The sequence below is a fragment of the Amphibalanus amphitrite genome, unplaced genomic scaffold, assembly GCF_019059575.1.
Source record: "Amphibalanus amphitrite isolate SeventyFive unplaced genomic scaffold, NRLGWU_Aamphi_draft 001936F_arrow, whole genome shotgun sequence".
NCBI classification, from domain to species: Eukaryota; Metazoa; Arthropoda; class Thecostraca; order Balanomorpha; family Balanidae; genus Amphibalanus; species Amphibalanus amphitrite.
The window spans coordinates 1,640-23,103 of record NW_024883429.1 but is presented as its reverse complement, the minus strand read 5'-3'; the positions used below and the strand labels follow the sequence as shown (position 1 = coordinate 23,103).

General features: G+C 45.6%; 2 protein-coding genes across 2 annotated transcripts; both read left to right on the top strand.

Annotated features, from left to right (window-relative positions):
• Positions 1–40: 40 nt before the first annotated feature.
• LOC122375837 (cyclin-dependent kinase-like 4) lies at positions 41–14,333 on the top strand. The gene is made up of 12 exons (XM_043355381.1): positions 41–210; positions 460–637; positions 907–1,104; positions 1,433–1,611; positions 2,064–2,176; positions 4,124–4,260; positions 8,274–8,396; positions 9,071–9,171; positions 9,467–9,628; positions 9,857–10,056; positions 10,360–10,490; positions 13,833–14,333. Exons 2-12 carry the CDS (start codon positions 467–469, stop codon positions 13,872–13,874), a joined length of 1,557 nt encoding a protein of 518 aa, XP_043211316.1. The 5' UTR covers positions 41–210; positions 460–466; the 3' UTR covers positions 13,875–14,333.
• On the top strand, positions 14,323–18,945 carry LOC122375838. The gene is made up of 4 exons (XM_043355382.1): positions 14,323–16,352; positions 17,097–17,246; positions 17,483–17,639; positions 18,166–18,945. Exons 1-4 carry the CDS (start codon positions 15,752–15,754, stop codon positions 18,293–18,295), a joined length of 1,038 nt encoding a protein of 345 aa, XP_043211317.1. The 5' UTR covers positions 14,323–15,751; the 3' UTR covers positions 18,296–18,945.
• The last annotated feature ends 2,519 nt before the right edge of the window (positions 18,946–21,464 follow it).

Here is a 21,464-nt window from a genome sequence, read left to right as displayed (position 1 = left end):
GGAAGTTGGTGTGCTAGCGAACGGAGGTTCGCCTAAATATCAACTGAGTTTATACTTGAAGTAGGTCTATAGTTCAATTGGCATTTTTCGTGCGCCACTGAGACTGAGAGTCGATGAGATGAGAGCTAGCCTAAGTGTTGCCAAGAACTAAGGAGCTTGGACCGAGGATTGACCGCGCTGTGGTGACGCAGGAACCACTGGTAAGCTGATGTGAGTTCTGATCGGCGTCCGTTGGACGCTTATCTCATATTCTATCAGAAATGCTAGGAACTGCTTGTTGCCGCTTTCTTCTTATTTTCCTGTAAACAGAATTGCTAACGTAGGTATACATATTACATATGGAGTAGGTAGCTGTTCATAAATCGCGCGGCTTCGTACCGCCGTTTTTTAGTAGTTACGTCTCATTCTATGCCTTTTTTGCACCAAACTAGTCCTGATTTGATTGAGTACCCTTCCCAGATTTACCATGGAGAAGTACGACCAGCTCGGTGTGGTAGGCGAGGGGTCGTACGGCGTGGTCATCAAATGTCGACACAGGGAGTCGGGAAGGATCGTGGCCATCAAACGCTTTCTGGAGGGTGAGCAGCAAGACGTGCACGTGCGGAAAGTGGCCATGCGCGAGATAAGGACGCTAAGGGTGAGTATTATTGGTGAGATGAAGGATGCATTAGGAAACTTGCCATTGTCACGCGTTTGTAGTACTGTCATATTGACGGCATACCTCACATTCGTTACCTTGTTTCTCACCTTGTTCTTTCTAGGCGTCCACTATTCATAACTCAAATCAAAAAAAGAAAAGAATACGAACCCCACAGTCGAAATATCACCTGAACACATCCACTGAGTACATTTTAAGACCAGGAATCCCTCTTCCGCTGCTTCTAACGTCATACTGCATGTTCACAGCGTCTGAAACACGAGAACCTGGTGAACCTGCTGGAGGTGTTCCGTCAAAAACGACGCCTCTGTCTGGTGTTTGAGTTTGTGGAGAACACAGTGCTGCACCTGCTGGAGGCCAGGGGGGAAGGAGGTCTGCCGCCGGACGTCGTCAGGAGCTACATGCTGCAGCTGCTGAGGGCGCTGCAGTTCTGCCACGCACAATCGGTATGAATGACATCACTGCGCAAGTGGGAAATATTATACTTAGATCTGAATTAATTACAGTTTGATGTCATCGAAGAGAAACGATGCACTTTATAATTTGTTTGAAATGGATGCCTCTCACATGTCCTATTTACATGAGATGCCGCTGGTGTGATGTCTGTACTCTGTCTTTTATGTCTCAATGATGTTTTATCAACCTTCTTCAAAACGGCATAGTTTGACAGCTCCACACCTGCTGGGCTAAGTAGATAAACCTACGACATAAATATTCTTATTACGGTCTGGGAACATGGTCAGTGGCGGCCGAAACATCTTCTTTTCTGCACAGGTCATCCATCGCGACATAAAACCGGAGAACGTCCTGATTTCGGCCGGCGGCGTGGTCAAACTGTGTGACTTCGGCTTCGCGAGACCCCTGGCGGCGCCCGGAGAAAGCTGCACTGACTATGTCGCCACTAGATGGTACCGTGCTCCCGAGCTGCTCGTCGGCGAGACGGCCTATGGCAAGTGAGTTTATCATGCTTTTACTAAGAAATTGTCAAGTGGTTGACTGAGCTTGTGTGTCTTGATGAGGAAGGTTTGTAGCGATTGAAAAACAGGACCAAACATCGAGCCTTGCACGCGCCAAAATCAGCGGTATTGATGTCAACAAAAATATCGGGAAAATTCGTGCTAGTTTGACGTTGCTAACCCGGATGAATGTGATTATGTGAATATACCTTGTAGAGTCTTCATACAGCGTACTTCTGTATTCAGCGGCGATGGCGACAGCGTCACAGTCACAGCCCCACTGCCCTCCCCGACCGAGCTCACCCTGCAGCGTCTGGCACGGTCGGTCACGTGACCGGTCGCGGCCGATCGGGCCGCGCCCTCGACGGGTCATTTAGGGTTACATGCACCACATACCTGTAGGTGGGTTTATTGATTTATATGTATGTTTGTTTGTCTGTGTTTGGCAGGGAGGTGGATATTTGGGCGTCTGGCTGTTTGTTTGCCGAAATGCTCACTGGCGATCCACTCTTTCCCGGCGAGAGTGACGTCGACCAACTGCATCACATTCTGCAGGTCACAGGTAAGGTGACAGGTTAGGTCACAGGCTAGGTCACATAACAAGTCACAGATTTAGTCACCATGTAGAGTTCGTTGGATAGACGTATAGGCCATGCCAATAGCCACGGAGGTTAGTGCTCTCATAATATGTTATTTTTATCGGTCAACCTATTTTTTTTTCAAAAAGAAGACGTGACGTGACGTAAGCCGACGGAAGGAATGCAATGATAAACGTTTTCCGTTCACCTATGATGCAGCATTATTTGGCTTTTGCTATGTTCACCATTTGATTCAAGCCTTCCAAAAAATATGTTTGTATTTAGAATTTGTAACATCTTTTTTTTTGCAGCCAGCCATTGTGATTGGTCATTTCCGCACTAATCTAGAAAATAACTGTTTGAATTATACCACATGTTTTGCTTCGTAGTCCCGTATCAGACTAAATTCAATACACCGACCCCTCAAGGTCACACACACTCCACCGGGCTGTTCACACACAAGGGCTGTTCACCTCACTACCTGTTTTGACGAATGGCCTGTGTACGCTGTGAAGGTAGACCGTGTCGACCGTGATCAATTGTGCATACCCTGCAATTGGGGCGCGATTCCAGTTAGGAAGATCAATACAGCTAGCACAGCGTGCGGCCCTCTCCCTGCCCCTCCCCGTCCGGAGCAAATGATGGTGTGAAAACAGGGTATCAAGCCTTGATGATGATTGCAGGTGACAGCGAGTAATGTATTACAATAGGTATTACATTTATAGCGTGGGGCAGATTGCAGTGACAACTGGCAGCAGTTGATACTTGATAGTATTTTGCTTCACAGCTCAGATAAAAGTACACTTACACTTTATCAGACAATTTTCACTTAATTATCTTAATAATGTGGATAAAACACCCGACAGATAAGAACGATTACCTCCAAACGTTGTCGCTTGGCTAGCTAGACTATCCCGTAAAGCACGGGTGCATTGCGGGTCAGTCTACCTTCCAGTACTTCGTTCCGCTTCAGTTCAGCGCAGATCGGCGGGCCGCAGTTGGAACCAACGGTCGCTGCAGTGAACCGGAACGGAACGTCACCTGTCTCACTGGAGTAACGTGCGAGTCACTGCACGACGACAGTCACGCAGGGATGGCCTCAGTTCAGTTCATTGGGACAGGAGGGCCTCCAAAGGCGGACATTTTAAAACGGATATTTTCAATGGTATATTTGCATCGTTCATATTATGAATGATTGTGGTTACAAATGAAACCAGATTTAGCTTAATTTCAGATGAGGGTATTTCAATTGCATTATATGATGGTCATTGCGGAGTCATGCAGATCATTGCAGGCGAACTTCAAACTAATTGGCTATCAATGCCTCATAAAGTAGGTACTGGAATTTTTGTTTGCGTCAGGTCATTCATTTAGAAACTGCTTTTCACATAAGGCCTTGTTCTTCCCACAGCATTATCACAATATCTTTAGTACCAAATATCTCCTTAGTCTTCCTCGAGTCTCCAATCGACCTGCGTTTTCACACCTACCTACCCCAGGTCTCCGCTGCACTGTGGCTGCTGCAGCTATTACTGCTACTAGGGCAACCAGAGCAAACAGTCAATAGGCCTGACCGAGTGACCCCCATTTGCGGCTCGATTGGCCGACGGTGCCCCCGTTTTTGTTTTATAGCAATGACCGACAGCAAAAGTTGAGGATTTATTTACGTGAATTGTGAATTTGGGTTGGGCTTTGTTTTACCTCCCCATGACCTTGGGATAGACAGACTAATGAAACTAGCGGTATTAAAAAAAACTCAAGTAGAAGAACTATTGGTGTTCCACTAACAGGCAATACACGATGTCTGTTTGCCAGTTCCCGACAGTCGGTACCGGATGTGTTCTTCCGCCTCATCCACGCATTCCCTGTATCGTTTCGCCGATGGATTTCTTTCCGTTTCCGCTCCGACTGAATCTGTGCGCGCCCGGCAGGTCCTCTCTGCCTCGCCCACCAGCTACGTCTAGGTCACGGCGCCGTGGCCCACGGCCTACGTCTCAGGGGCACGGGTCGACCCCTGTTCGGCGAGAAATTCCCCTCCTGGCCGGCGCCGCAGCTGCAGCTACTCGAGGTAGGTCCTGTAGGTCCTGTACCAACTTCGCAGTATTAGATTAGCGGCTGTACTAACTTCGCAGTACAGTACCTATTAGATTAGCGTATATGTGCCAAACTCCCTGCGTTAGCATAGTGGGTGGTTTCAACTGGGACTTATGAGGGCGATCAGAATGGTTGACCCTTCTCATCATTGATTACTGTCTGTGGGCCGAGAATGTCGAGGAGAGTGCAGTCGATCTACACTGTAAAAAAAGTTTAGCATTTGGGGTACTAACGGCTGCTATTCGTAGCACCTTTTAGCGTCAAAAGAACCCTACGACGTATTTACAAAGAAGCATGGTGCTAATACTGTGCTAATGATAGCTAACATTCCCATCAAATATTATAAGTTTAGATCACCTATTCTTCTACTGAGCTTAACGTCTACTTCTGCTAGTACCCAGTCCATCAGTGAGTGCTCTTTCAAGCTGGATTTCTAATTAGAACCATTTTAACCCTCGCACGACCAGGCCATTTCTCATAACACGAACGACCGGGGGGGGGTTGTTACGACCCCCCCCTGGCGTTTCGAAACGGAAGGTCGTAGAGCTTAGCGGAAAAAACCAACGGATTGCTCTCAACGAGATCTCGCGATTGGTGGTATATTTTTTGGTCCTAGGTCAACATTTGACCTACTTTTGACCGGTCAAAGGTCAATTTTTCGGAAAAATAAACTTTTTTCAACTTTCGGCGGCGATTGCGGCAAAACGGTGGGAGATATCGACTTGAAACCTTCACTATCGGGTTCCTTGATCAATTCTCTATCGTTTGGTATGTATTTCGTTTCCCTAGCTCTAAAAATGGCGCGTTGGGAGCGCCGGAAGTCGGCAAGGTCACAGTCGGCGGTAGAAATTCGAAAAATCAAAATTTAAATTTTTGAAATCTGATTGTATTTTTGGATTTGGGAGGTCCATCTGCTCCCTATAGAAGCTAATATTGCTGCATATTCCCATTGAGGTGACAAGAATTAGCAAAATAGTGGTTCGGGCGCTTTTCAAAAATAGTACCGGACGCTGTTCCTCTTGTGACGTCATAGCTCCGTGACCTGACCTGACTCGGTCAAATTTCTTATACCATATGATAGCCAATACTTGCCCCAACATGCATGGGAAGTTTCATCACGATCCATCAACCGATGTCCGTACCACCGGCAGGAAACCTCGGGCGTTGGCACTCAGTTTGTGAAAATCCGGCCGGAGGCTGTACCTCTTATGACGTCATAACTCCGTGACCTGACATGACCCGACCAATTTTTTTCGGCAAAAGATGCGCAAAGGTTGCCCCAGAGGGTATTGAAAATTTCAGCCCGCTACGACAAGCCGTTTAGCGTGCACTTCGAAAAAACCTCAGGGGGGGGGGTTGATACAACCCCCCCCCTAGGCGTTCTAGGGTTAAGTGTTTTAGAAGTTGGTAATGCTGAATATGGTGCTTACGTTAGTATCACAATAGAACCGGACATGCTTACAGAGGAAACAAATTTGAAATTGGCGCCAAAGAAAGTAGCTAAGCCCTGCTTTACAAATCTCTGGGAGTCTTATCACCAGCCCTTTAGCACGTTTTGACGGCGCAGAGCGATATGCGCATGCGCGTGCCAGCTGTTTCCGGCCACGTGTTGCGCCATTTTAGTGGAGTCCGTTGGTCGTGGTGGGAGTGTGTGCACGTGCTCCGGTATATTAAGTGAAATGAAGTGAAGTGCTCCGGGCACATGCCACCGAGTGATATCAGCTATTATCGGTGGAATCCGTCGTGCGTGGCATGGGAGTGCGTGCCCCTGCTCCGGGAGGCAGTGAGGTGGAGGGAAGTGCAGTGCAGCAGTGCAGTGAAGTGAAGTGAAGTGCTCCGGGGCCGGGTGGTACATGAGCATTTGCCACCGACACATGCCACCGACACCGACGTTGATCGACTTTGGTGAGTCTGACACGTTGTATCTTTTGACATTATCTTATATTGTTTAAGTGCTTCATATTCCGACTTTGGCAAATCGCGCTTCTTGGTCTGAAGGAAAGTTGTGTTGTTTGCGAAAATAGCTCCCAACAGAAAAAAAATCTTGGAACTGATCCAGTTTTTTTTTGCTCCAGGCATGGGGCCTGGTCAGTTCTTCCGTCGACTACCACTTACAATGGAGGACAACTACGACAACAACACGGGGTCTCCGGTTCCGTCTATCACTAAACGCCGTCTGGTCGTGGATGAGGTCGAACTTATGGCCATGAACGGAACGTCGGTTCAACGACCCCCCCCCCCGCCTCCCCCAGTCGATCTCGCGTTAATCGTCGGTCACTGCGAGTGTGCAGGTATATGAGCGACCTCTCGTTATTTCCCGTGCGTTTGTTTGTGTATATATTTAATTTGTTTTTCATGCAGATGAAATGAAGTGTTAATAAATGTTCCATTATTTTTTTTTTAATTTTATAATGTGTTGGATGCTTGAAAGATGCACTTACACGGGAATATTGCAGAATGCAAAACACAATCATTGAGACTTGTAGTTATCACTTATCTAGGATATAACCTTTTTTGCACGTCTTTTCGGCCTTACACAATTTCCTTTTTGGTAATCGATTAGTCCTTTTTGCAGTAACTAGTGAAAGTATGTGCTGCTAAAGAAAGCAGTTTTTGCGAACTTTTCATGCAGCAGCTTTAACTAGTATAGATATTCTACTTTCAGCCCCAATGCTTTCGTTAGCATTATTCTACTTGTCGTTGGGTAACAATAGCGCTAAAACGGTTCATATGTGAGTACGGAAGGTACTAACTGCATGCTATTCTTAGCACCTTTTAAAGTTTAGCACCGCTAGGGTACTGAAAATTGGTCTAGCAGGTGTAGGGTACTACATTTAGTACACGGGTGCTAAACAAATATGGGTACTTATATTAGCACCTTGATACTAAACTAGATCTCAGTTAAGTATGAATAAAATGCTTAGCTTAGCACCGCTAGGGTACTGAAAATTAGTCAATTGAAAAGTACCTCTATGGTGCTAAACTTTTTTTACAGTGTAGGACGAAAAAATGGCTTATTGATTTGAACGTTCTTGAAAATCAAGCAGATAGCGATTTTATCATTGGAATCGTTCTTCAAGTATTTATACTGCGTTGAAATTATAGACGATTTCAGTGCTTTAAACCTCTCTTGTCGCCGGCCAAGCTGTGTGACTATGTTAAGTTATGTAAATATATATTTTGTCTGTTGCATAATCAAATAACCACTACGCGTCAAAAATAACCTCCAAACCACACACACCATTTACTATTACTTTGTTTTGCAACTACACACCAGCACGCCGCTCCTTGGCGTGCTAGCCCCGGTTCCAACACGGCTCGATAGTGGCAGTGGCTTTGTTGATACTGCTGTAGCAGCCAGTCAGTTTTATACCAGCTCGTGCCAAACAGCAGTTACTGAGCGCTGCGACTGTGACGCAATCAGTCGTGTTGATGTTCTAGGAATCGTAGCGTATAACGCTGCTATTAGCGTGATTGCACAATGGCAATGCAGACATTTAGGCTGTATGTACAGACCTAAATTACGGTCTTTGCATCGATTTGGGTAATATGTATTTTGCATTGCACTTATGGAAAACATATTTGACAATGCGATGGTCAAGTCAGATAATAGAGCTTGTATACTTTATAAACTTATATGAACAATACTGTAACTTCACTTGTACCCCAAATTCTGTGATAGGTCAGCGAGAAACCTAGGCAACTAAGACAACTAAGATAATCCAAAGTGTCCATTGTCCATCCTTGCAGCGAAAATCGGTGCAACTGTACAGTACATAGATATTTTCGCGGGATTCGAAAGGGAAAACTAAATGTCTTAGTCAAACAATGGATATTGATTGTTTCTCCATGTCGCCAGGCGAATAAGCTTCATTTATCCTGGAGCTATAGTTACATTTTAATGAGAACATCTATTTAAAAAAGGGTTGCTTGCAATCACAAACGTTGGCAATGATTTTGTTTTCCCCTGCCCTGTCTCAATCCCAGGCATGTCTGGTAATGGACCCGGCTCAGCGGCCCGACTGCAGCTCACTACTTCAGCTGGAGTTTTTCACGCAAAACCAGTACGCCGCCACCCACACACAGGAGATTTCCAGGAAAGCGCAACAGGTGATTATAATACTATATAGGAAAATATCAAATATGATATTTATCCCCCATGCACTGAAAGAGACCAATAGGTATAATCAAAGTCGAAGGTGGGTACTAGGTACTAATAAAAATACAATGCAAAGGGAAGGGACTTAAATCGTCCTTAGAAGGCCTAGTGAAATGTGGACGGTGGTCATTTGATTAGTGTAATACCTACTTGGATGGCAGGAGTATTTATATGATATACCTAAAACATTTCCGGTACATATCCACACACACGCACACACAAACCCATGCACACATGCCCGCTCGGACACGGTCAGGAGGCGTTCAAGCGCCAATCCTCCGTGCGGCAGTTACAGTCCCCCACCCTCCATCCTAACTATCTGGCTGCAGAGCTCCTTGTGGAGGTAAAAGAAGGTATAACCATCCCGTTGGTGACCTTCATTCAGGACGTGCGTCTCGTCCACGCAGCTGACTCGCTGGTCGTCGTAATGGAACCACATGTCCCGTCCTACACTGTACACGTCAGACACATAGTGTCCTGAGTGCGTGGCGCCACCGTAGTGGCTGACGACTCCCACCAGCCGATACGTAAAGTCGCCGACCAGGTCGACGGGACGGAGCGACTGATCTTCCTAGATGGCAGGAGTTAACTTTGTTTATTCTCCCCTCCCCCCGCCCAATTCTAGGAGTTCTCTACTTCTGCAGCCCTGCGAAAACTTGGGAATATCACTACTTTGAAGAAGAAAATCGACGACAAGTTCTTCACCGGGAAGGATATCGAAAACAGGTAAGTTGTACGATAAAGTTATTGGCGCTGCATTTTTGGCATCGGATTTATTTGCGAACGACAAACGATACTCAGGTGGAAAATGATCTTTATTTGTGAGTAATCTTATCTAAAACATTTTTTTTTTCATTTACATAATAGGAAGCATATAAGCTCACCTTTAGGCTCCGCAACTAAGCTTTTACTTGGTATGTTGCACAGACAATTCGTAAGAATATCAGTGCTGCTTTTTCTTGAATGTGTCCTTAGTTTACAAATTGATGCTTCTCTAATTTTGATGGTGATTAATCCACAGAAATCCACCGATCCGACCGTCGACTGAAGTCGGCAGAACGACCGGTCACAGTTTGGCTCCGCCCCCGATCCCGCCTATTGGTCGACCGGCCCAGCCAGCGGTGACGTCACACGGCTGGGTCAAGGACGGCCTGGCCGGCTGGAGCATCCTGGGACTGGGAAGGTGAGAAAACGGTGAAATAAACGGTTTGCGACTGGTTAGAATATGATAGGGTGTATGCTATAAATCAGTGAGCATCTTTATTAACATCTGTATTTGCCTACCTATATCATAATAAATATTATGTTCCGATAATTATTTAGTGACGGTTGGAGACTTTAAAAACGTATTTCAAATAAATAATTTAACAAGAGACAAACTACCTACAACAAAAATACTTCAATGTTTCAGAAGCAAGGCAACGGCTTCTGACTCCAAAACGGCCACTTCTGTTCAGCGAGCTCAGAAGAGCGCACTGGTCACTGCTGGTGACGTCACTGGAGGTATGACGTCATTGGTGGCAAACCCGAGGCCCACATTGGCCGAGATTATACAGCAGCGTCGTCAAGCAGAGGACCCACGTGTAACGCTGCCTTCGCTACAGCGAACAGGTAAATGCTATCGGCAGAGGCATTTCGGTTTAATTTTTCTTTGAAAAAAATGATAATGGGGAATTTTAGCGTGTTTATTATCAATTATACCCAGGACGGGATGTAGGGCAAAATCAGGTAGTGGGTCCATGATGTCATTTGCGTCAAGCCCTGCTTGGCGGAGCAGTCGGGCCCACAGCAATCCATTTGGACAACCGACAATATAAAAAAGGATTCCGGACATTGCAACATCTATATCTCGGTACATTTGTTAATTCATCTGGAATCATCGTAGAAATGGCTGGGATTTTTCTTCTCTTTCAGTTCCGCCTAACTCGTCAAACGTCAGCCACCGGGTATCTACCGTGTCTCCTATGGCGTCATCAAAAACGTCACACGTGCGATTGGGGAGTTCAGTGGCGCGGACAGATGGGCAGGACAGCAGAGTCTTAGCGGTGAGGAGAGAGAGAGAGAGAGAGAGAGAGAGAGAGAGAGAGAGAGAGAGAGAGAGAGAGAGAGAGAGAGAGAGATAGATAGATAGAGAGAGAGAGAGAGGGAGGGAGGGAGGGAGAGAGAGAGAGAGAGGGAGAGAGAGATAGAGAGAGAGAGAGAGAGAGAGAGAGAGAGAGAGAGAGAGAGAGAGAGAGAGAGAGAGAGAGAGAGAGGGCAAGCACCCCTACACAGACTGACTGACAGACCGTACAGAGAGGCAGATAGTCTGACAGACCTAGCTCGCTGCTTAGATATCTCTTACAACGTTTTCTTTGCATTTTTGAAACACTAAAATTATCATTACGAGATCTGTCGATAAATAAATAGAAATAGACCTTCAGCTATTCGCCTGCCGTTTTACCGCGAAATGCACAGATTTAGATCTGTAAAGAGTCTGTAGCGTCTCTGAAGAGGAGTCACACTCAGAGGCGACAAAGCGCACGAACGTGACGCAACGGTTGATCCAGTTGGCTAGTCGATGGCCTGGCCTCGCGACATACTAGCGCCATCCACCAGCCAGCCACCGACTGCAAATCGGGCCTTTCGACACGCTCTGCTGAACACGCCCGAACCCAGCTCGTGCGAACGAACGCAGCGTGACGCATGACGTCACGCGTGACAGGGTCACGTGACCCGGTGTGACGAGTGACGCGTTGGCACGGGCGGCCTAGACGAGGTTGGGTTATGGGGGGGGGGGAGGGGTGTCATGACGGCAAGTGGAGACGAGCAATGCTCGTCGAGCTATAGCTAATGGCACTGACGGGTGTGCATGGTTTGACCTAGTGACAGTACTTGACTCAGGCCAGATCAGGATTGGCTGGGGTCCAACTGGAACTGATATATAAAATGTGTGTCTCAATGACATGTATGTATAAAGGCCTGGCTACACTATGCGTTTTCTTCGTGCGTTTTTTGCGTGTTTGCGTGTTTTGCGTGATATCGTTCTAGAAAAAAGAACGATATTACGTTTTTGTGATGTTTTTCACCTTAAATTTTAGTTACATAAGAGTTATATTAGCTTTTGTACATAACCAAAGTAGAAATTATATTGTTTATAACTTTTTTCCTAGAACGATATTACGCAAAACACGCAAACCTGCAAAAACGCACGCAGAAAACGCATAGTGTAGCCAGGCCTTAAGAGAACGCGTAAGTTGTTCATTTTTGTGGCAATAAGATATAAATTTCTCATGTTCTATGCAGGGTTGTATATCAATCAAGTCGATTGAATTGATTGATTTGATTCAACGCGTATTTTGAGTTGATTGGATTGAGTCGATTGACTTTTCGAGATTACTGGTTGACTGACTCGTTTGACTTTAGCGACTGGTTGACTGATTTGATTCCCGAAAATTAGAGTGACTCGTATGATTGAGTCGATTGAATGGAAAGTCCAAATAAGTTTTAGTTGACGAAAAATAATGACACCAATTGATGACATCAAAGATCACAAAACTACACTGAAAACTGCTTGTCATCACAACTGCAATATGGGGTAGACGGCCAAATAAAGAACAGGGCCTAAACATGAACAGCCAACTTTGACTTTCAACTGCAATAATAGAAAAACACAATTCTAACGAATAGTGTTTGTCCTTTCAAACAACCTGCGGTTACCTAACTGCTCCAATCCTGGTGATAGAACCTGGCGATGCACCTACCTACCTTTCTGCACTCAGCAGGAAACGTTTTTTTTTTTAATCCAGATGATAAAGTGCAAGGCCCTATATACTAATAAAGTGTGATTAATTAATAATTCACATCTCCACATCTCCTCAGAAACAACCCACTGAACTCTATAAATATCTGAAACCCCTACAAACTACAAAAATAACTAAAACAAAAGCGCCGTTTTCGTCTCGCTAATTACGTTTACGTCCCTAATTAATAGCTAATTTGCTGCATTGTTTAACTTGCAGCAGAACGTTTGTTGATCCTTTTCTCCTGAGAGCCTAAGCATAACATATTAAACATGCTTCATTTTCCTTAAAATATTTTACCGAATATTATTAAGTGGTTTTATTTCAAATGAAATAATAATTAAAACGAAATTGGTGTTGTACAACCGATTTATTTTATGATGATCTACCATACTGCATGATAATCAATGACGTCATCTTACCAAAAAATCAAAAGACATAGAATAAGGATTTATAAAAGCTTAGCATACTTATTGGCAAAACGTTTTCTTTGTTTTTTTTTTCGCAGTCGCACCGTGCCGTTTTCGCGTTTTAATTTTCCTTGTTCCTTATCCTACTTCCTTTGTCCTTAACTTATCCTGTGGTTCCAGAGTCCCTGTCCTCTCCATTTCCTTTTAAATATACTTTTAATCCTCATCCCTATCCCCAGTCCTAACAGTTTCAAATTGTATTGCAATAAAATGTTTTGAATTCTTCACATATAACCTATCTACCTTCGTTGGTACTGTTGGTAGCCAGTGACACATCTAGGCAGGTAAGTAGGTACCTACCTGCTTTCCTGCTGTCTTCATAAAGCATACGTAATGAAGTTGTCAAATTTGTAGCACATTTTCAACACTTTCATATGGTGTCAGTGTGGCATGAAACCTAGCTCGGTTCATTATGTTCAGGGTTCAATTCAGAAGAGCTCAGCATAACTCACATAAGAGACAGACAGGGGCTTTACATGGGGTAGATGGCCTGATGACTTAGCTGGAATATGGCCAAAATTAAATTGACAACTTTTAGGTGAAAGGTGGTGATTTGGGTTAAGGGGCGAGTCAACTATTGGGTTATTTTGCACCCATTAAATGAAACTTCTGCTCCAATTCTACCCATTGAACCTCAATATCACCTGTCCATCACTAGGTATCCTTCCTTATTACATAGAAACTTTGAATGGCATGGCAATTTATAATTTTAAATGACAATATTTTTATGTTTCTTCTGTAGGTAGGTAGGTAGGTAGGTAGGTACACCAGACTGCTATGGACACTTTTCCAAGTTGGTGGGGCAAAAAACCTAATGTATGTCTTGGTTTGAGTCGTTTGATTGAGTTGATTGATTCCTTTCATTGTCGCGTTTGAGTCGATTGAATCAATTCCCGAAAACTGCTCTGACTTGATTGATTTGATTGGTTTCCCAAATTTGTCGTGATTGAATTGATTGCTATTGATTGAGTCGTATACAACCCTGGTTCTATGGCTTTTAACATGCATAATGATGATTGTCAGTCACCAGCTTCTATTTCTTGGACGTATTCCGTCATTTCAAGTGCAATAAATTACGCTCATAAGTTTGCATAGGTGATGCACATTTTAAACATAAATGTATTTCCGTTTTCAGAGACTATCGTCGGGATCTTCTTCCAGTCTACCGCGCGTCTGATCAATAGCCTATCGACGGCAGTACTGGCTCTTCTAGGGTTCTGCAAAGAATTCCGCGAGATCAACGAAAGGATAATAGTGAGCGAAAACTTATCCTATCGGACACATAACGAGATGGGAGATAAAAATGAGCGAAGGCTCATCCCATAAAATCCATGAGAGGATGAACTGCAAACTAAGGATGAGTGAGTGCTTGTCCGATGAGATATATGTGAGAGAATGAGCTACAGGAAGGAGGATGAATGATTAGGTATTCATCCACTCTGTATAGTAAGAACTAAGAAGGAAAGCGTGCGGTGTTTTTCCTACAACTATGTGCCTTCGGCGAATTACTCCTACATGTCTTTTTGAAGATGCTATAATTGCGTCGTGTATATTCAATTACCGTATGATGTAGTGAGCTTGCACATAATTTATTTGTGTAAAATAAATGGAGTGCTGGTGTTCAAACACAGCAAAATGGCAACGATGGACGAGATGGTCGAAGGATGACGAAGAAGCGCAACGTTCGAGTGATCGAAAAAGGGACGATGGGACCAGTGCATTGTAGAGTTTAGTGGACCAGTGTTAGGCGCCGTCAACGTTAGTGAGTATCGGGCAAAGGGTATAGGCTAGAGTTTAAATGATTTCGTTCAATAGAAATGGAACATGTAATAGATTAGCAACGATTGTAATTTAACCTAGCTAATGGCCGGTTTCCCAAACCGCACACGAAGCCAAGAATCTCAGCAGGCGCCATCCATCCCACTTCCGCCAGTTTTTGATGAGCACCGGACCAGAACGAACGGTCAGCTCCCGTGGCTCCTCCGTTCAGGAGATCCCACCGTAACGGTGAGACAGTGATGTGCAGAATTTCAGCGTCATTTTTCGGGTCGATTTGTCCACGGTAGCGGTTGGCTGGCAGAGTGAGAAGGCCTCCGGAGGTGGGAGAGTCCGGAGTAGGTAGCCATCAGTGGACGTCTGGAGGTGGTGAGCGGTTGGAGGATTGTCGGGGTGAGGAGAAGCACTCTGGTGATTGCGGTGTTTGGGTATATTTTGTGGTAGATTTGTGGTAGGTCAAGCGGTAATTGAGGTGAGTTGTAATGGTGGGTGGTTGTAAAATTAGTGAGCTGTGACGATCTGTGATTGTGATCTTCAGGACTACCCCATCCTTAATCACCACACCGCACGGCAGCCGGTAAAGACTAAATCAGTTATCAGTAGGAGCATACTACTCGTCCCTAGTCCCGAGTGACCGTTTGAACGATTGGATGGCCTGCCCATTGCACGCCTGTATCACGGGACGGGGTCGACCGCTGCGGTGTAACAGCCGGTGAATTCTAGTAAGCCTAATGTCTTACGAACCCTTAGTCTGACCCTGAAACGGTACTACCTTTTGGTATTAGACCAAAAGACCAAAAATTGGTATTAAAGCTCTTTTGGTATTAGACAAAACGAGTCTGTCCAAAGAAGACGTCGGTTTGAACATTTTCCTTATTCAAGTTTATATTGCCACGTTGCCAGTTTATATTTCTTATCTGTCACTTATTATGTGATGTCCGAACTATTGGCCGTAATTACCTAGTTGAACGTTTTTTTTTTTTTACCAACTGTTTAGGAGTTGGATCGTTCATCCTAAAATTTACTGGACCTCATTGAAAATTGCTGTTGGAAAAAGGATGCAATGATGCAATCGCAATGATTTACATAGGTAGGTATGGGCGGGCACGCTGCTAATTTTGCTAATCTTTTTCCCTTTTCAGGTGCTCAAAGGAGTTCATCGTCCTTTTATAACGAGCTGTTCTAGATTGTTCATCTTATGCCCACAAAGGTTCAAGATAGCTTATAAGAAGTTCTTTAAAAGCACCGAAGAGTAAAACTCTTTGTCATTTCAAAGCAATGGCATCAGAAGCATGGAGGAACGGCAAGTTAGTGACACCTCTCTTCCTATTCCTTCTCTTTCATTTGCAAATAAGTGTCATATCAGCCAAGTGTAGACACGATTCACACGTCCTCAAAAGCGATTCTCTCGCTTTACATTCATTACAACTTGACACCACCTTTCCCGGAGTTCGTTCTTCCGCTAAATCTGCAGCTCTACCCGCCCTGACCCAATCGCCCGAGGGCATTTCTCGTTGGCGTCGAGCTCTCTCAGGACCCGACCTCAGCGCGGCTGCCTCCGGCGGCGGCTATGGAGGATACGGCGGAGGAGGGTACGGCTACAACTCCTGCGATTGTTCCGGTTATGACCTGATCGGGCTGATCGCCGGTGGCGCCGCCCTAGCGGCGGTCGCCACGTTTCTCATTAATCAGCTGATTAATGGCGGCGGCGGCCGGGCGCTCGGTTTAAACTGGCTGCCAGATGGAGTTGTGAAGATAATGGCCGAAATGGTGCCGCAGCCGACCGAGATGTTTGCCCTGAAGGCGGTCAATCGGACCTGTGACGTCATCAGTGATATGGAGCGGAGGCAGATCAGTGTGGTGGAGAACAGGGAAGGAGGTGAGTAGAGTGACGGGACAGTGTTCTAAAATGCTGCTCACAGCTGCTGAGGGATTTTGGATGCGATACCGTCAGTGTTGCATTTGTTGTACTAACAGATGATGAGTCTCTGTCTCTCTTCCCCTCTCTTTCTCTCCCTCCTCTTGGCGTCTGTCTGTCCTTCCTCTCGTCGGTTCGTCTGTCCGTCCGTCCGTTTTTCCGTCCGTCCGTCCGTCCGTCCGTCCGTCCGTCCGTCCGTCCGTCTGTCTGACCGTTCGTCTGTCTGTCAACTGAATCCTTGTGCGATTTTTTGTTGTTGTTCCTCTTCCCTTTTTATTTATCTCTTTCTTCCTCCCCCGGCTGTTTTTTTTTGTGGTTCGTGGGAACGCATTTCTGTCGGCCGATACGTTCGAAACATTTACGCCGTTGCAGTGACCTGACATTTATAATTTTCGCACGTGTGGGAAAAGTCCCGTATTCATTCTCAAGCCATTATCCATTATATAACCGGTTGTTTCACGCTCTTGAACATCAGGATCGTTGCTTGTAACTCAATGTGTAGGCCTTCTCTTGCTATAATTGTAGTGATTGATTACCGTCCCGTTCCGTGTCACTGCGCAGTGCGCAATTACAGATTACAATAGCAAGTTATTTTATACGCCATAAATAGCAATTTAAAACTTACCTGTAAGCAACCCAAACGTTTCAGCACGCATGGCATGACATCTAATTCTTTATTATCTGACCTGTCCCATCTGATTCCAGAGTCCAGAGACGGCGACTGCGAGTGTTTCCCAGGGATAGCAGGGGCTCTGGCCGGTTTCGCCGCGCTAGGAGCCCTCATCGCCTTCGCCCTGGCCCAGGTCATAGCCAATGGAGGTGGAGGTCGCTCGCTGGATAGCGAATATAACGCAGGTGAGTCGATATAGCCGATAACAATTAAGATTTAAACAGTTCATTTCACACTCATGTAAGATGCATGCTGCTACATCGGACAGCCAGGAGTGCGTGTGGTAATTGCAAGTCGGTACTAGAACATGAATATCTACGATAATTCTATATTTTTCTTTCGACAGACGTAGAGACGTGCTCGGTAAGCACTATCCCGTTATTCCGGAGCTGATGTTGCGCCTATTTTCGCCATATTCCAGAGGGCGAGTTTGTTCCCGGTGGATTGGCGCTGGCGGGCGCCATGTTGGCGACTCTGGTCTCTGAGGACACCAGCTGTCTGCCCCACCAGCTGTGCCGGCTCAACAGCCGCGCGCAGCGAGCTGGCTACCCCTACAGCTACGTGGTGCGCGTGGCCAGGTCAGGTCACGGCGCAGCGGCGGACCCAGGGAGCGGGGAAGGGGCGAAACTAGGTCACTGTGCATGGGCGGAACCAAGGTGTGGACTGTGTGCGGAAGGGAAGTCGGGTCAAGGCGCAGGAGCGGAGCCAGGGGGAATTGGGGAGCCGGGTCAAGGTGCAGGGGTGCAGACGGGGACAGGTCATGCCACAGGGGCGGAGCAAGACGTGGGTATAGGGCCAGGGGAGTAGTAAACTAATCTTGGAGCCAGGGCAGGGCGAATTCAGGTGAGGAAGTTGAGCTAAGTCAAAGGTCACAACAGAGGCAGTGTCAGGATGCAGCACGGCGAGGCGTAACTCACGAGGGAAGAGGGAAGTGTTCGTGGCAGAGCCCGTATTAGGCAAAGCTTATTGAACGTAGCCTGATCTCGACCAATCAATTCGTAAATATTGCTGTATGCTTTTCACGCCTTACGATCGGAAATGTTTGTTTTCAATTTCATCACTTACCCAGCTCCGTGTTATAATATTCTTTCTATGTGTTTGCAGTCTGCCGCTGTCGTGGGTACTGATGAAGACTACCGGAGAGCCAATGACGAGTCTCTGCGCTGGTATGACGTCACTGGCGACCAATGGACGCAGTTGTGACGTCAGTTTTCCGCGCTGCGCCTTCAGCTAGTGCCTCCACTTTGATGATCCATGATGTTATCCTTTGTTACGGATGCGACGACATCGCAAAGAACGCATCGGTGATATCTATAGCTGAGCGGCATTGCTATTAACTCAAACTTTTGCTTCGTCTTCGTTTCCCATAAAGTTGAAAGCATGGACGAATGGTTGTTGCCCATGCTTTTATTTCTACAAATGTCGCGTCTTACTAATTCCGTGCTGACTTGAGACGGGATCTAAAGACTAACGCTACATGCAACCGAATATTCGCTTATCGGCATGTAACCTTGAACTTTAAACGTTTATGTATCACAATTATTCGAAGTGATACATTGGCATTACCACTTACCAGGTAGCCGTAGCAAATATTTTTTTTCGCAGTGCCTTTCCTGATCGCATTTTAGAAGCAACCTGTGGCCCTGTATCGGTATTAGCGTTGGCATTATTTTTCATTGTGCAGAGTGGATTGTAACATGTTACTACGTTTTGATGCAGATATTAGCGTCATATTGTTTGTTTGTGTGGGTCTGTTTATTGCTTTTTTTATTTCAAAGGCGGTATTTATTGCCACGACGTAACGTGACTACCACTGACCTATTGAGTATTGACTGTTGTAGTCCCAGTTTAAATGCTGTAAGAGTGCCCAAATAAACGTGCAATAAATACATACGCCTTAGTAACTGTGCAAGCGTGGCGGCGGCCATTACGAAGACTTCACAAAAGTCAACGTTTTACGTTTACGTTTTACGTGGCAGTGACTGATGATCGATATTCGATACGGTGGCTCAGGCTGTCAAGGTGAAAACTAAATAGGAAAGAAATGACACTCGTGCTCCGACACCGTAAGAACGGTTGTGGTCGTGCTAGGTCATTGGAAGGTCAGCAGACATGTAGTTTTTTTTTGTCGGTAGTTGGTCGGCAGGAACATTTAATCAAGACATTTTCGAATGGGAGAGTAAACAAAAACATTTTGATGCTCATCTCAAATGCGCGCACTTAATTCAATCATACTATTCAAATTTATTCATTTAGGCCAAAATCGCCAAAGGGCAGGTCATGGACGACGACAAAGTATTCGATTTAGTTTCAGGTATTGTACATCATGTAATTTTTCAGTAGCACCAAATCCACCAACAACGTTGAGTCTCCCGTCTCAGTCCATCAATTGAGTCTAATTACAAATAAAATGCATCTGAGTTAACAAGTATTTGCACAACAATGAATTTGGCGGTCACGACTTTTTAGTGTGTTGTGGCGCGTTGCTTGGAAACGTGACGCACTTTTGTATGTGTGGGAAATGATTTATTTTTAAGGTGTTTTAGGAATTTTTGCTCGATTTCTTGTGAAAATTAATTCACGAAACAAATGAATAGCTGAGCTTGTGCTCTTTTCCTTAGCATCATGTAACAACAGTGAGTTTTGATTTGAGCTCTGAACTCAAACAAACTGGAACGTCTCAGTCTTAGGTCGAAGTTCAGGCCCTAATTTTGGTTTATTTCAATTTCATGCTGGAAACAATTTTCTGAGCATCGTTTTTATAGGTGTGTAACTTGAATGTCATATGATTAAGCTATCAAAATTGGGAAGCAAAAGCTCCTTTACCCCAACCTGAACCCCCGACTGGAAAAAATGCACGCTTTCGTCGAGAACTCGAGCGTAGTTGGGCGTTTGCGCCGAAAATTTTCGGCGTACTTCGGCGTAAATCGACGGCTTGCGCCGAAATTTTCGGCGTACTTCGGCGTAAATCGCGAAAAAAACCGTCAGGGGGGTGGCACCAACCCCCCTCGGCCGGCGAGGATTAAATGTCTTCGGGAGTTAAACATCTTAAATATCACTTATCTTGTCTCGTGTTCGTCTCAGGGTATTTAAGTCATGTTCAGTGAACCTGATTGTGACTCTCCCACGGCGGGAACAGTTCACCGGTCGAGAGTGAGGTTATGGATTGTCGGATTCCCTAGTTCAGATAACGTATGCTATCATGTGCATATTGACCGTTGTGATTCCTGTATTTCCGGCGTGTGGTTTGCGAGCGGACGCTGGCAATCGGTCCCGCGTGGCCTGGTATCTGCCCGATCCCATCGGCCGTGCTTGCACCACGCCTGTTGGTTGAAGGCCCCGTCAGGCGTCAGTCACCGGTTGGGCACTACTGCTGATCAGAGCCGGGCAACAAAATAAAGGTTACATTATGGAACATGCCAGTGAGTTTGTGAGTCAGGAGATTTTGTGATAGCGAACGCTGGTGCTCGGTCCCGCATGGCCTGCTGATGTCTATTGTCTGCCCGATCCCGTCGACCGCGCCAACAACCGTCTGTAGACAGTAGTCACTGGAAGACAGCCACACACACACGCCAGCCCCCCCCCCCTCGACGAAAAGTGCGTGGCTACAGCCTGCAGCCATCAGTAAGCCTTGAAAATTTTTGGCGCATGAAGCATGGCTTGGTAAGATAATTTCGGCGCATAAACCCTTGCGCCGAAATTTCGGCGCATCACCTCCGCCGAGAACTTCAGCGTAGTGGAGGCATTTTTTCCAGTCGGGCCTGAACCCTGCTGGCATCAAAGCATCAATTATGATTTATGATTAGCAAAGAGTTGTTAGCTTAAAAACTGACAACTTTGACTAGCTATGCATATAATCCATTGTCAATTTTAGCATGTTTTCAATGTTCTTATCGGTATTGATGTTTTGAGAAATCACACTGCATTTAACATTCCAGGAAAATGGCAGTGATGCATAAGTTCCAGCAAATGGGCACATTTGCGGGTGTGAATTTGGAAAGAAGACATTCAGGTACATTGATAACAAATTGCTCATTTTGCTGGTGTGCAAGCCTTTTAGTTTTGTGTAGCAATATTGTATTCCTTTTGTGCATAATGATAATTCATATGAGACCTTTTTTCCTGTCTAATATTGATATAAGTAAAAACATTTTTATATGAATGTTTATGGTAAGTAATTGAATAAATCAAATCTGTCATTGGCTGTGTCCCCCAGACTCTGCACCCTCATCTGCCACATCAGAGACTCCCCTGCCAGCCGGCATCTGCACCACTCACGCGGCTGCTCTCAATGGGGAAAAGCAGCACCTTCAGAAGCTGGTGGCTGGTGAGTACAGACTGCTAGAACAGAGGCCCATGCTGACAAAGCCACAGCTTTGTTGGTCTGACTTATTGTATCCAGG

Bases quoted from the DNA above. Each gene is read 5' to 3' on its own strand.
- LOC122375837 (XM_043355381.1), top strand. From the start codon at position 467: ATGGAGAAGTACGACCAGCTCGGTGTGGTAGGCGAGGGGTCGTACGGC. The intron at 1,612-2,063 runs GTGAGTTTATCA...TGTGTTTGGCAG, and splicing joins GGCGAGACGGCCTATGGCAA to GGAGGTGGATATTTGGGCGT. The intron at 8,397-9,070 runs GTGATTATAATA...GCCCAATTCTAG, and splicing joins TTTCCAGGAAAGCGCAACAG to GAGTTCTCTACTTCTGCAGC.
- LOC122375838 (XM_043355382.1), top strand. From the start codon at position 15,752: ATGGCATCAGAAGCATGGAGGAACGGCAAGTTAGTGACACCTCTCTTC. The intron at 17,247-17,482 runs GTGAGTCGATAT...GCCATATTCCAG, and splicing joins GGATAGCGAATATAACGCAG to AGGGCGAGTTTGTTCCCGGT. The intron at 17,640-18,165 runs GTCAGGTCACGG...ATGTGTTTGCAG, and splicing joins TACGTGGTGCGCGTGGCCAG to TCTGCCGCTGTCGTGGGTAC.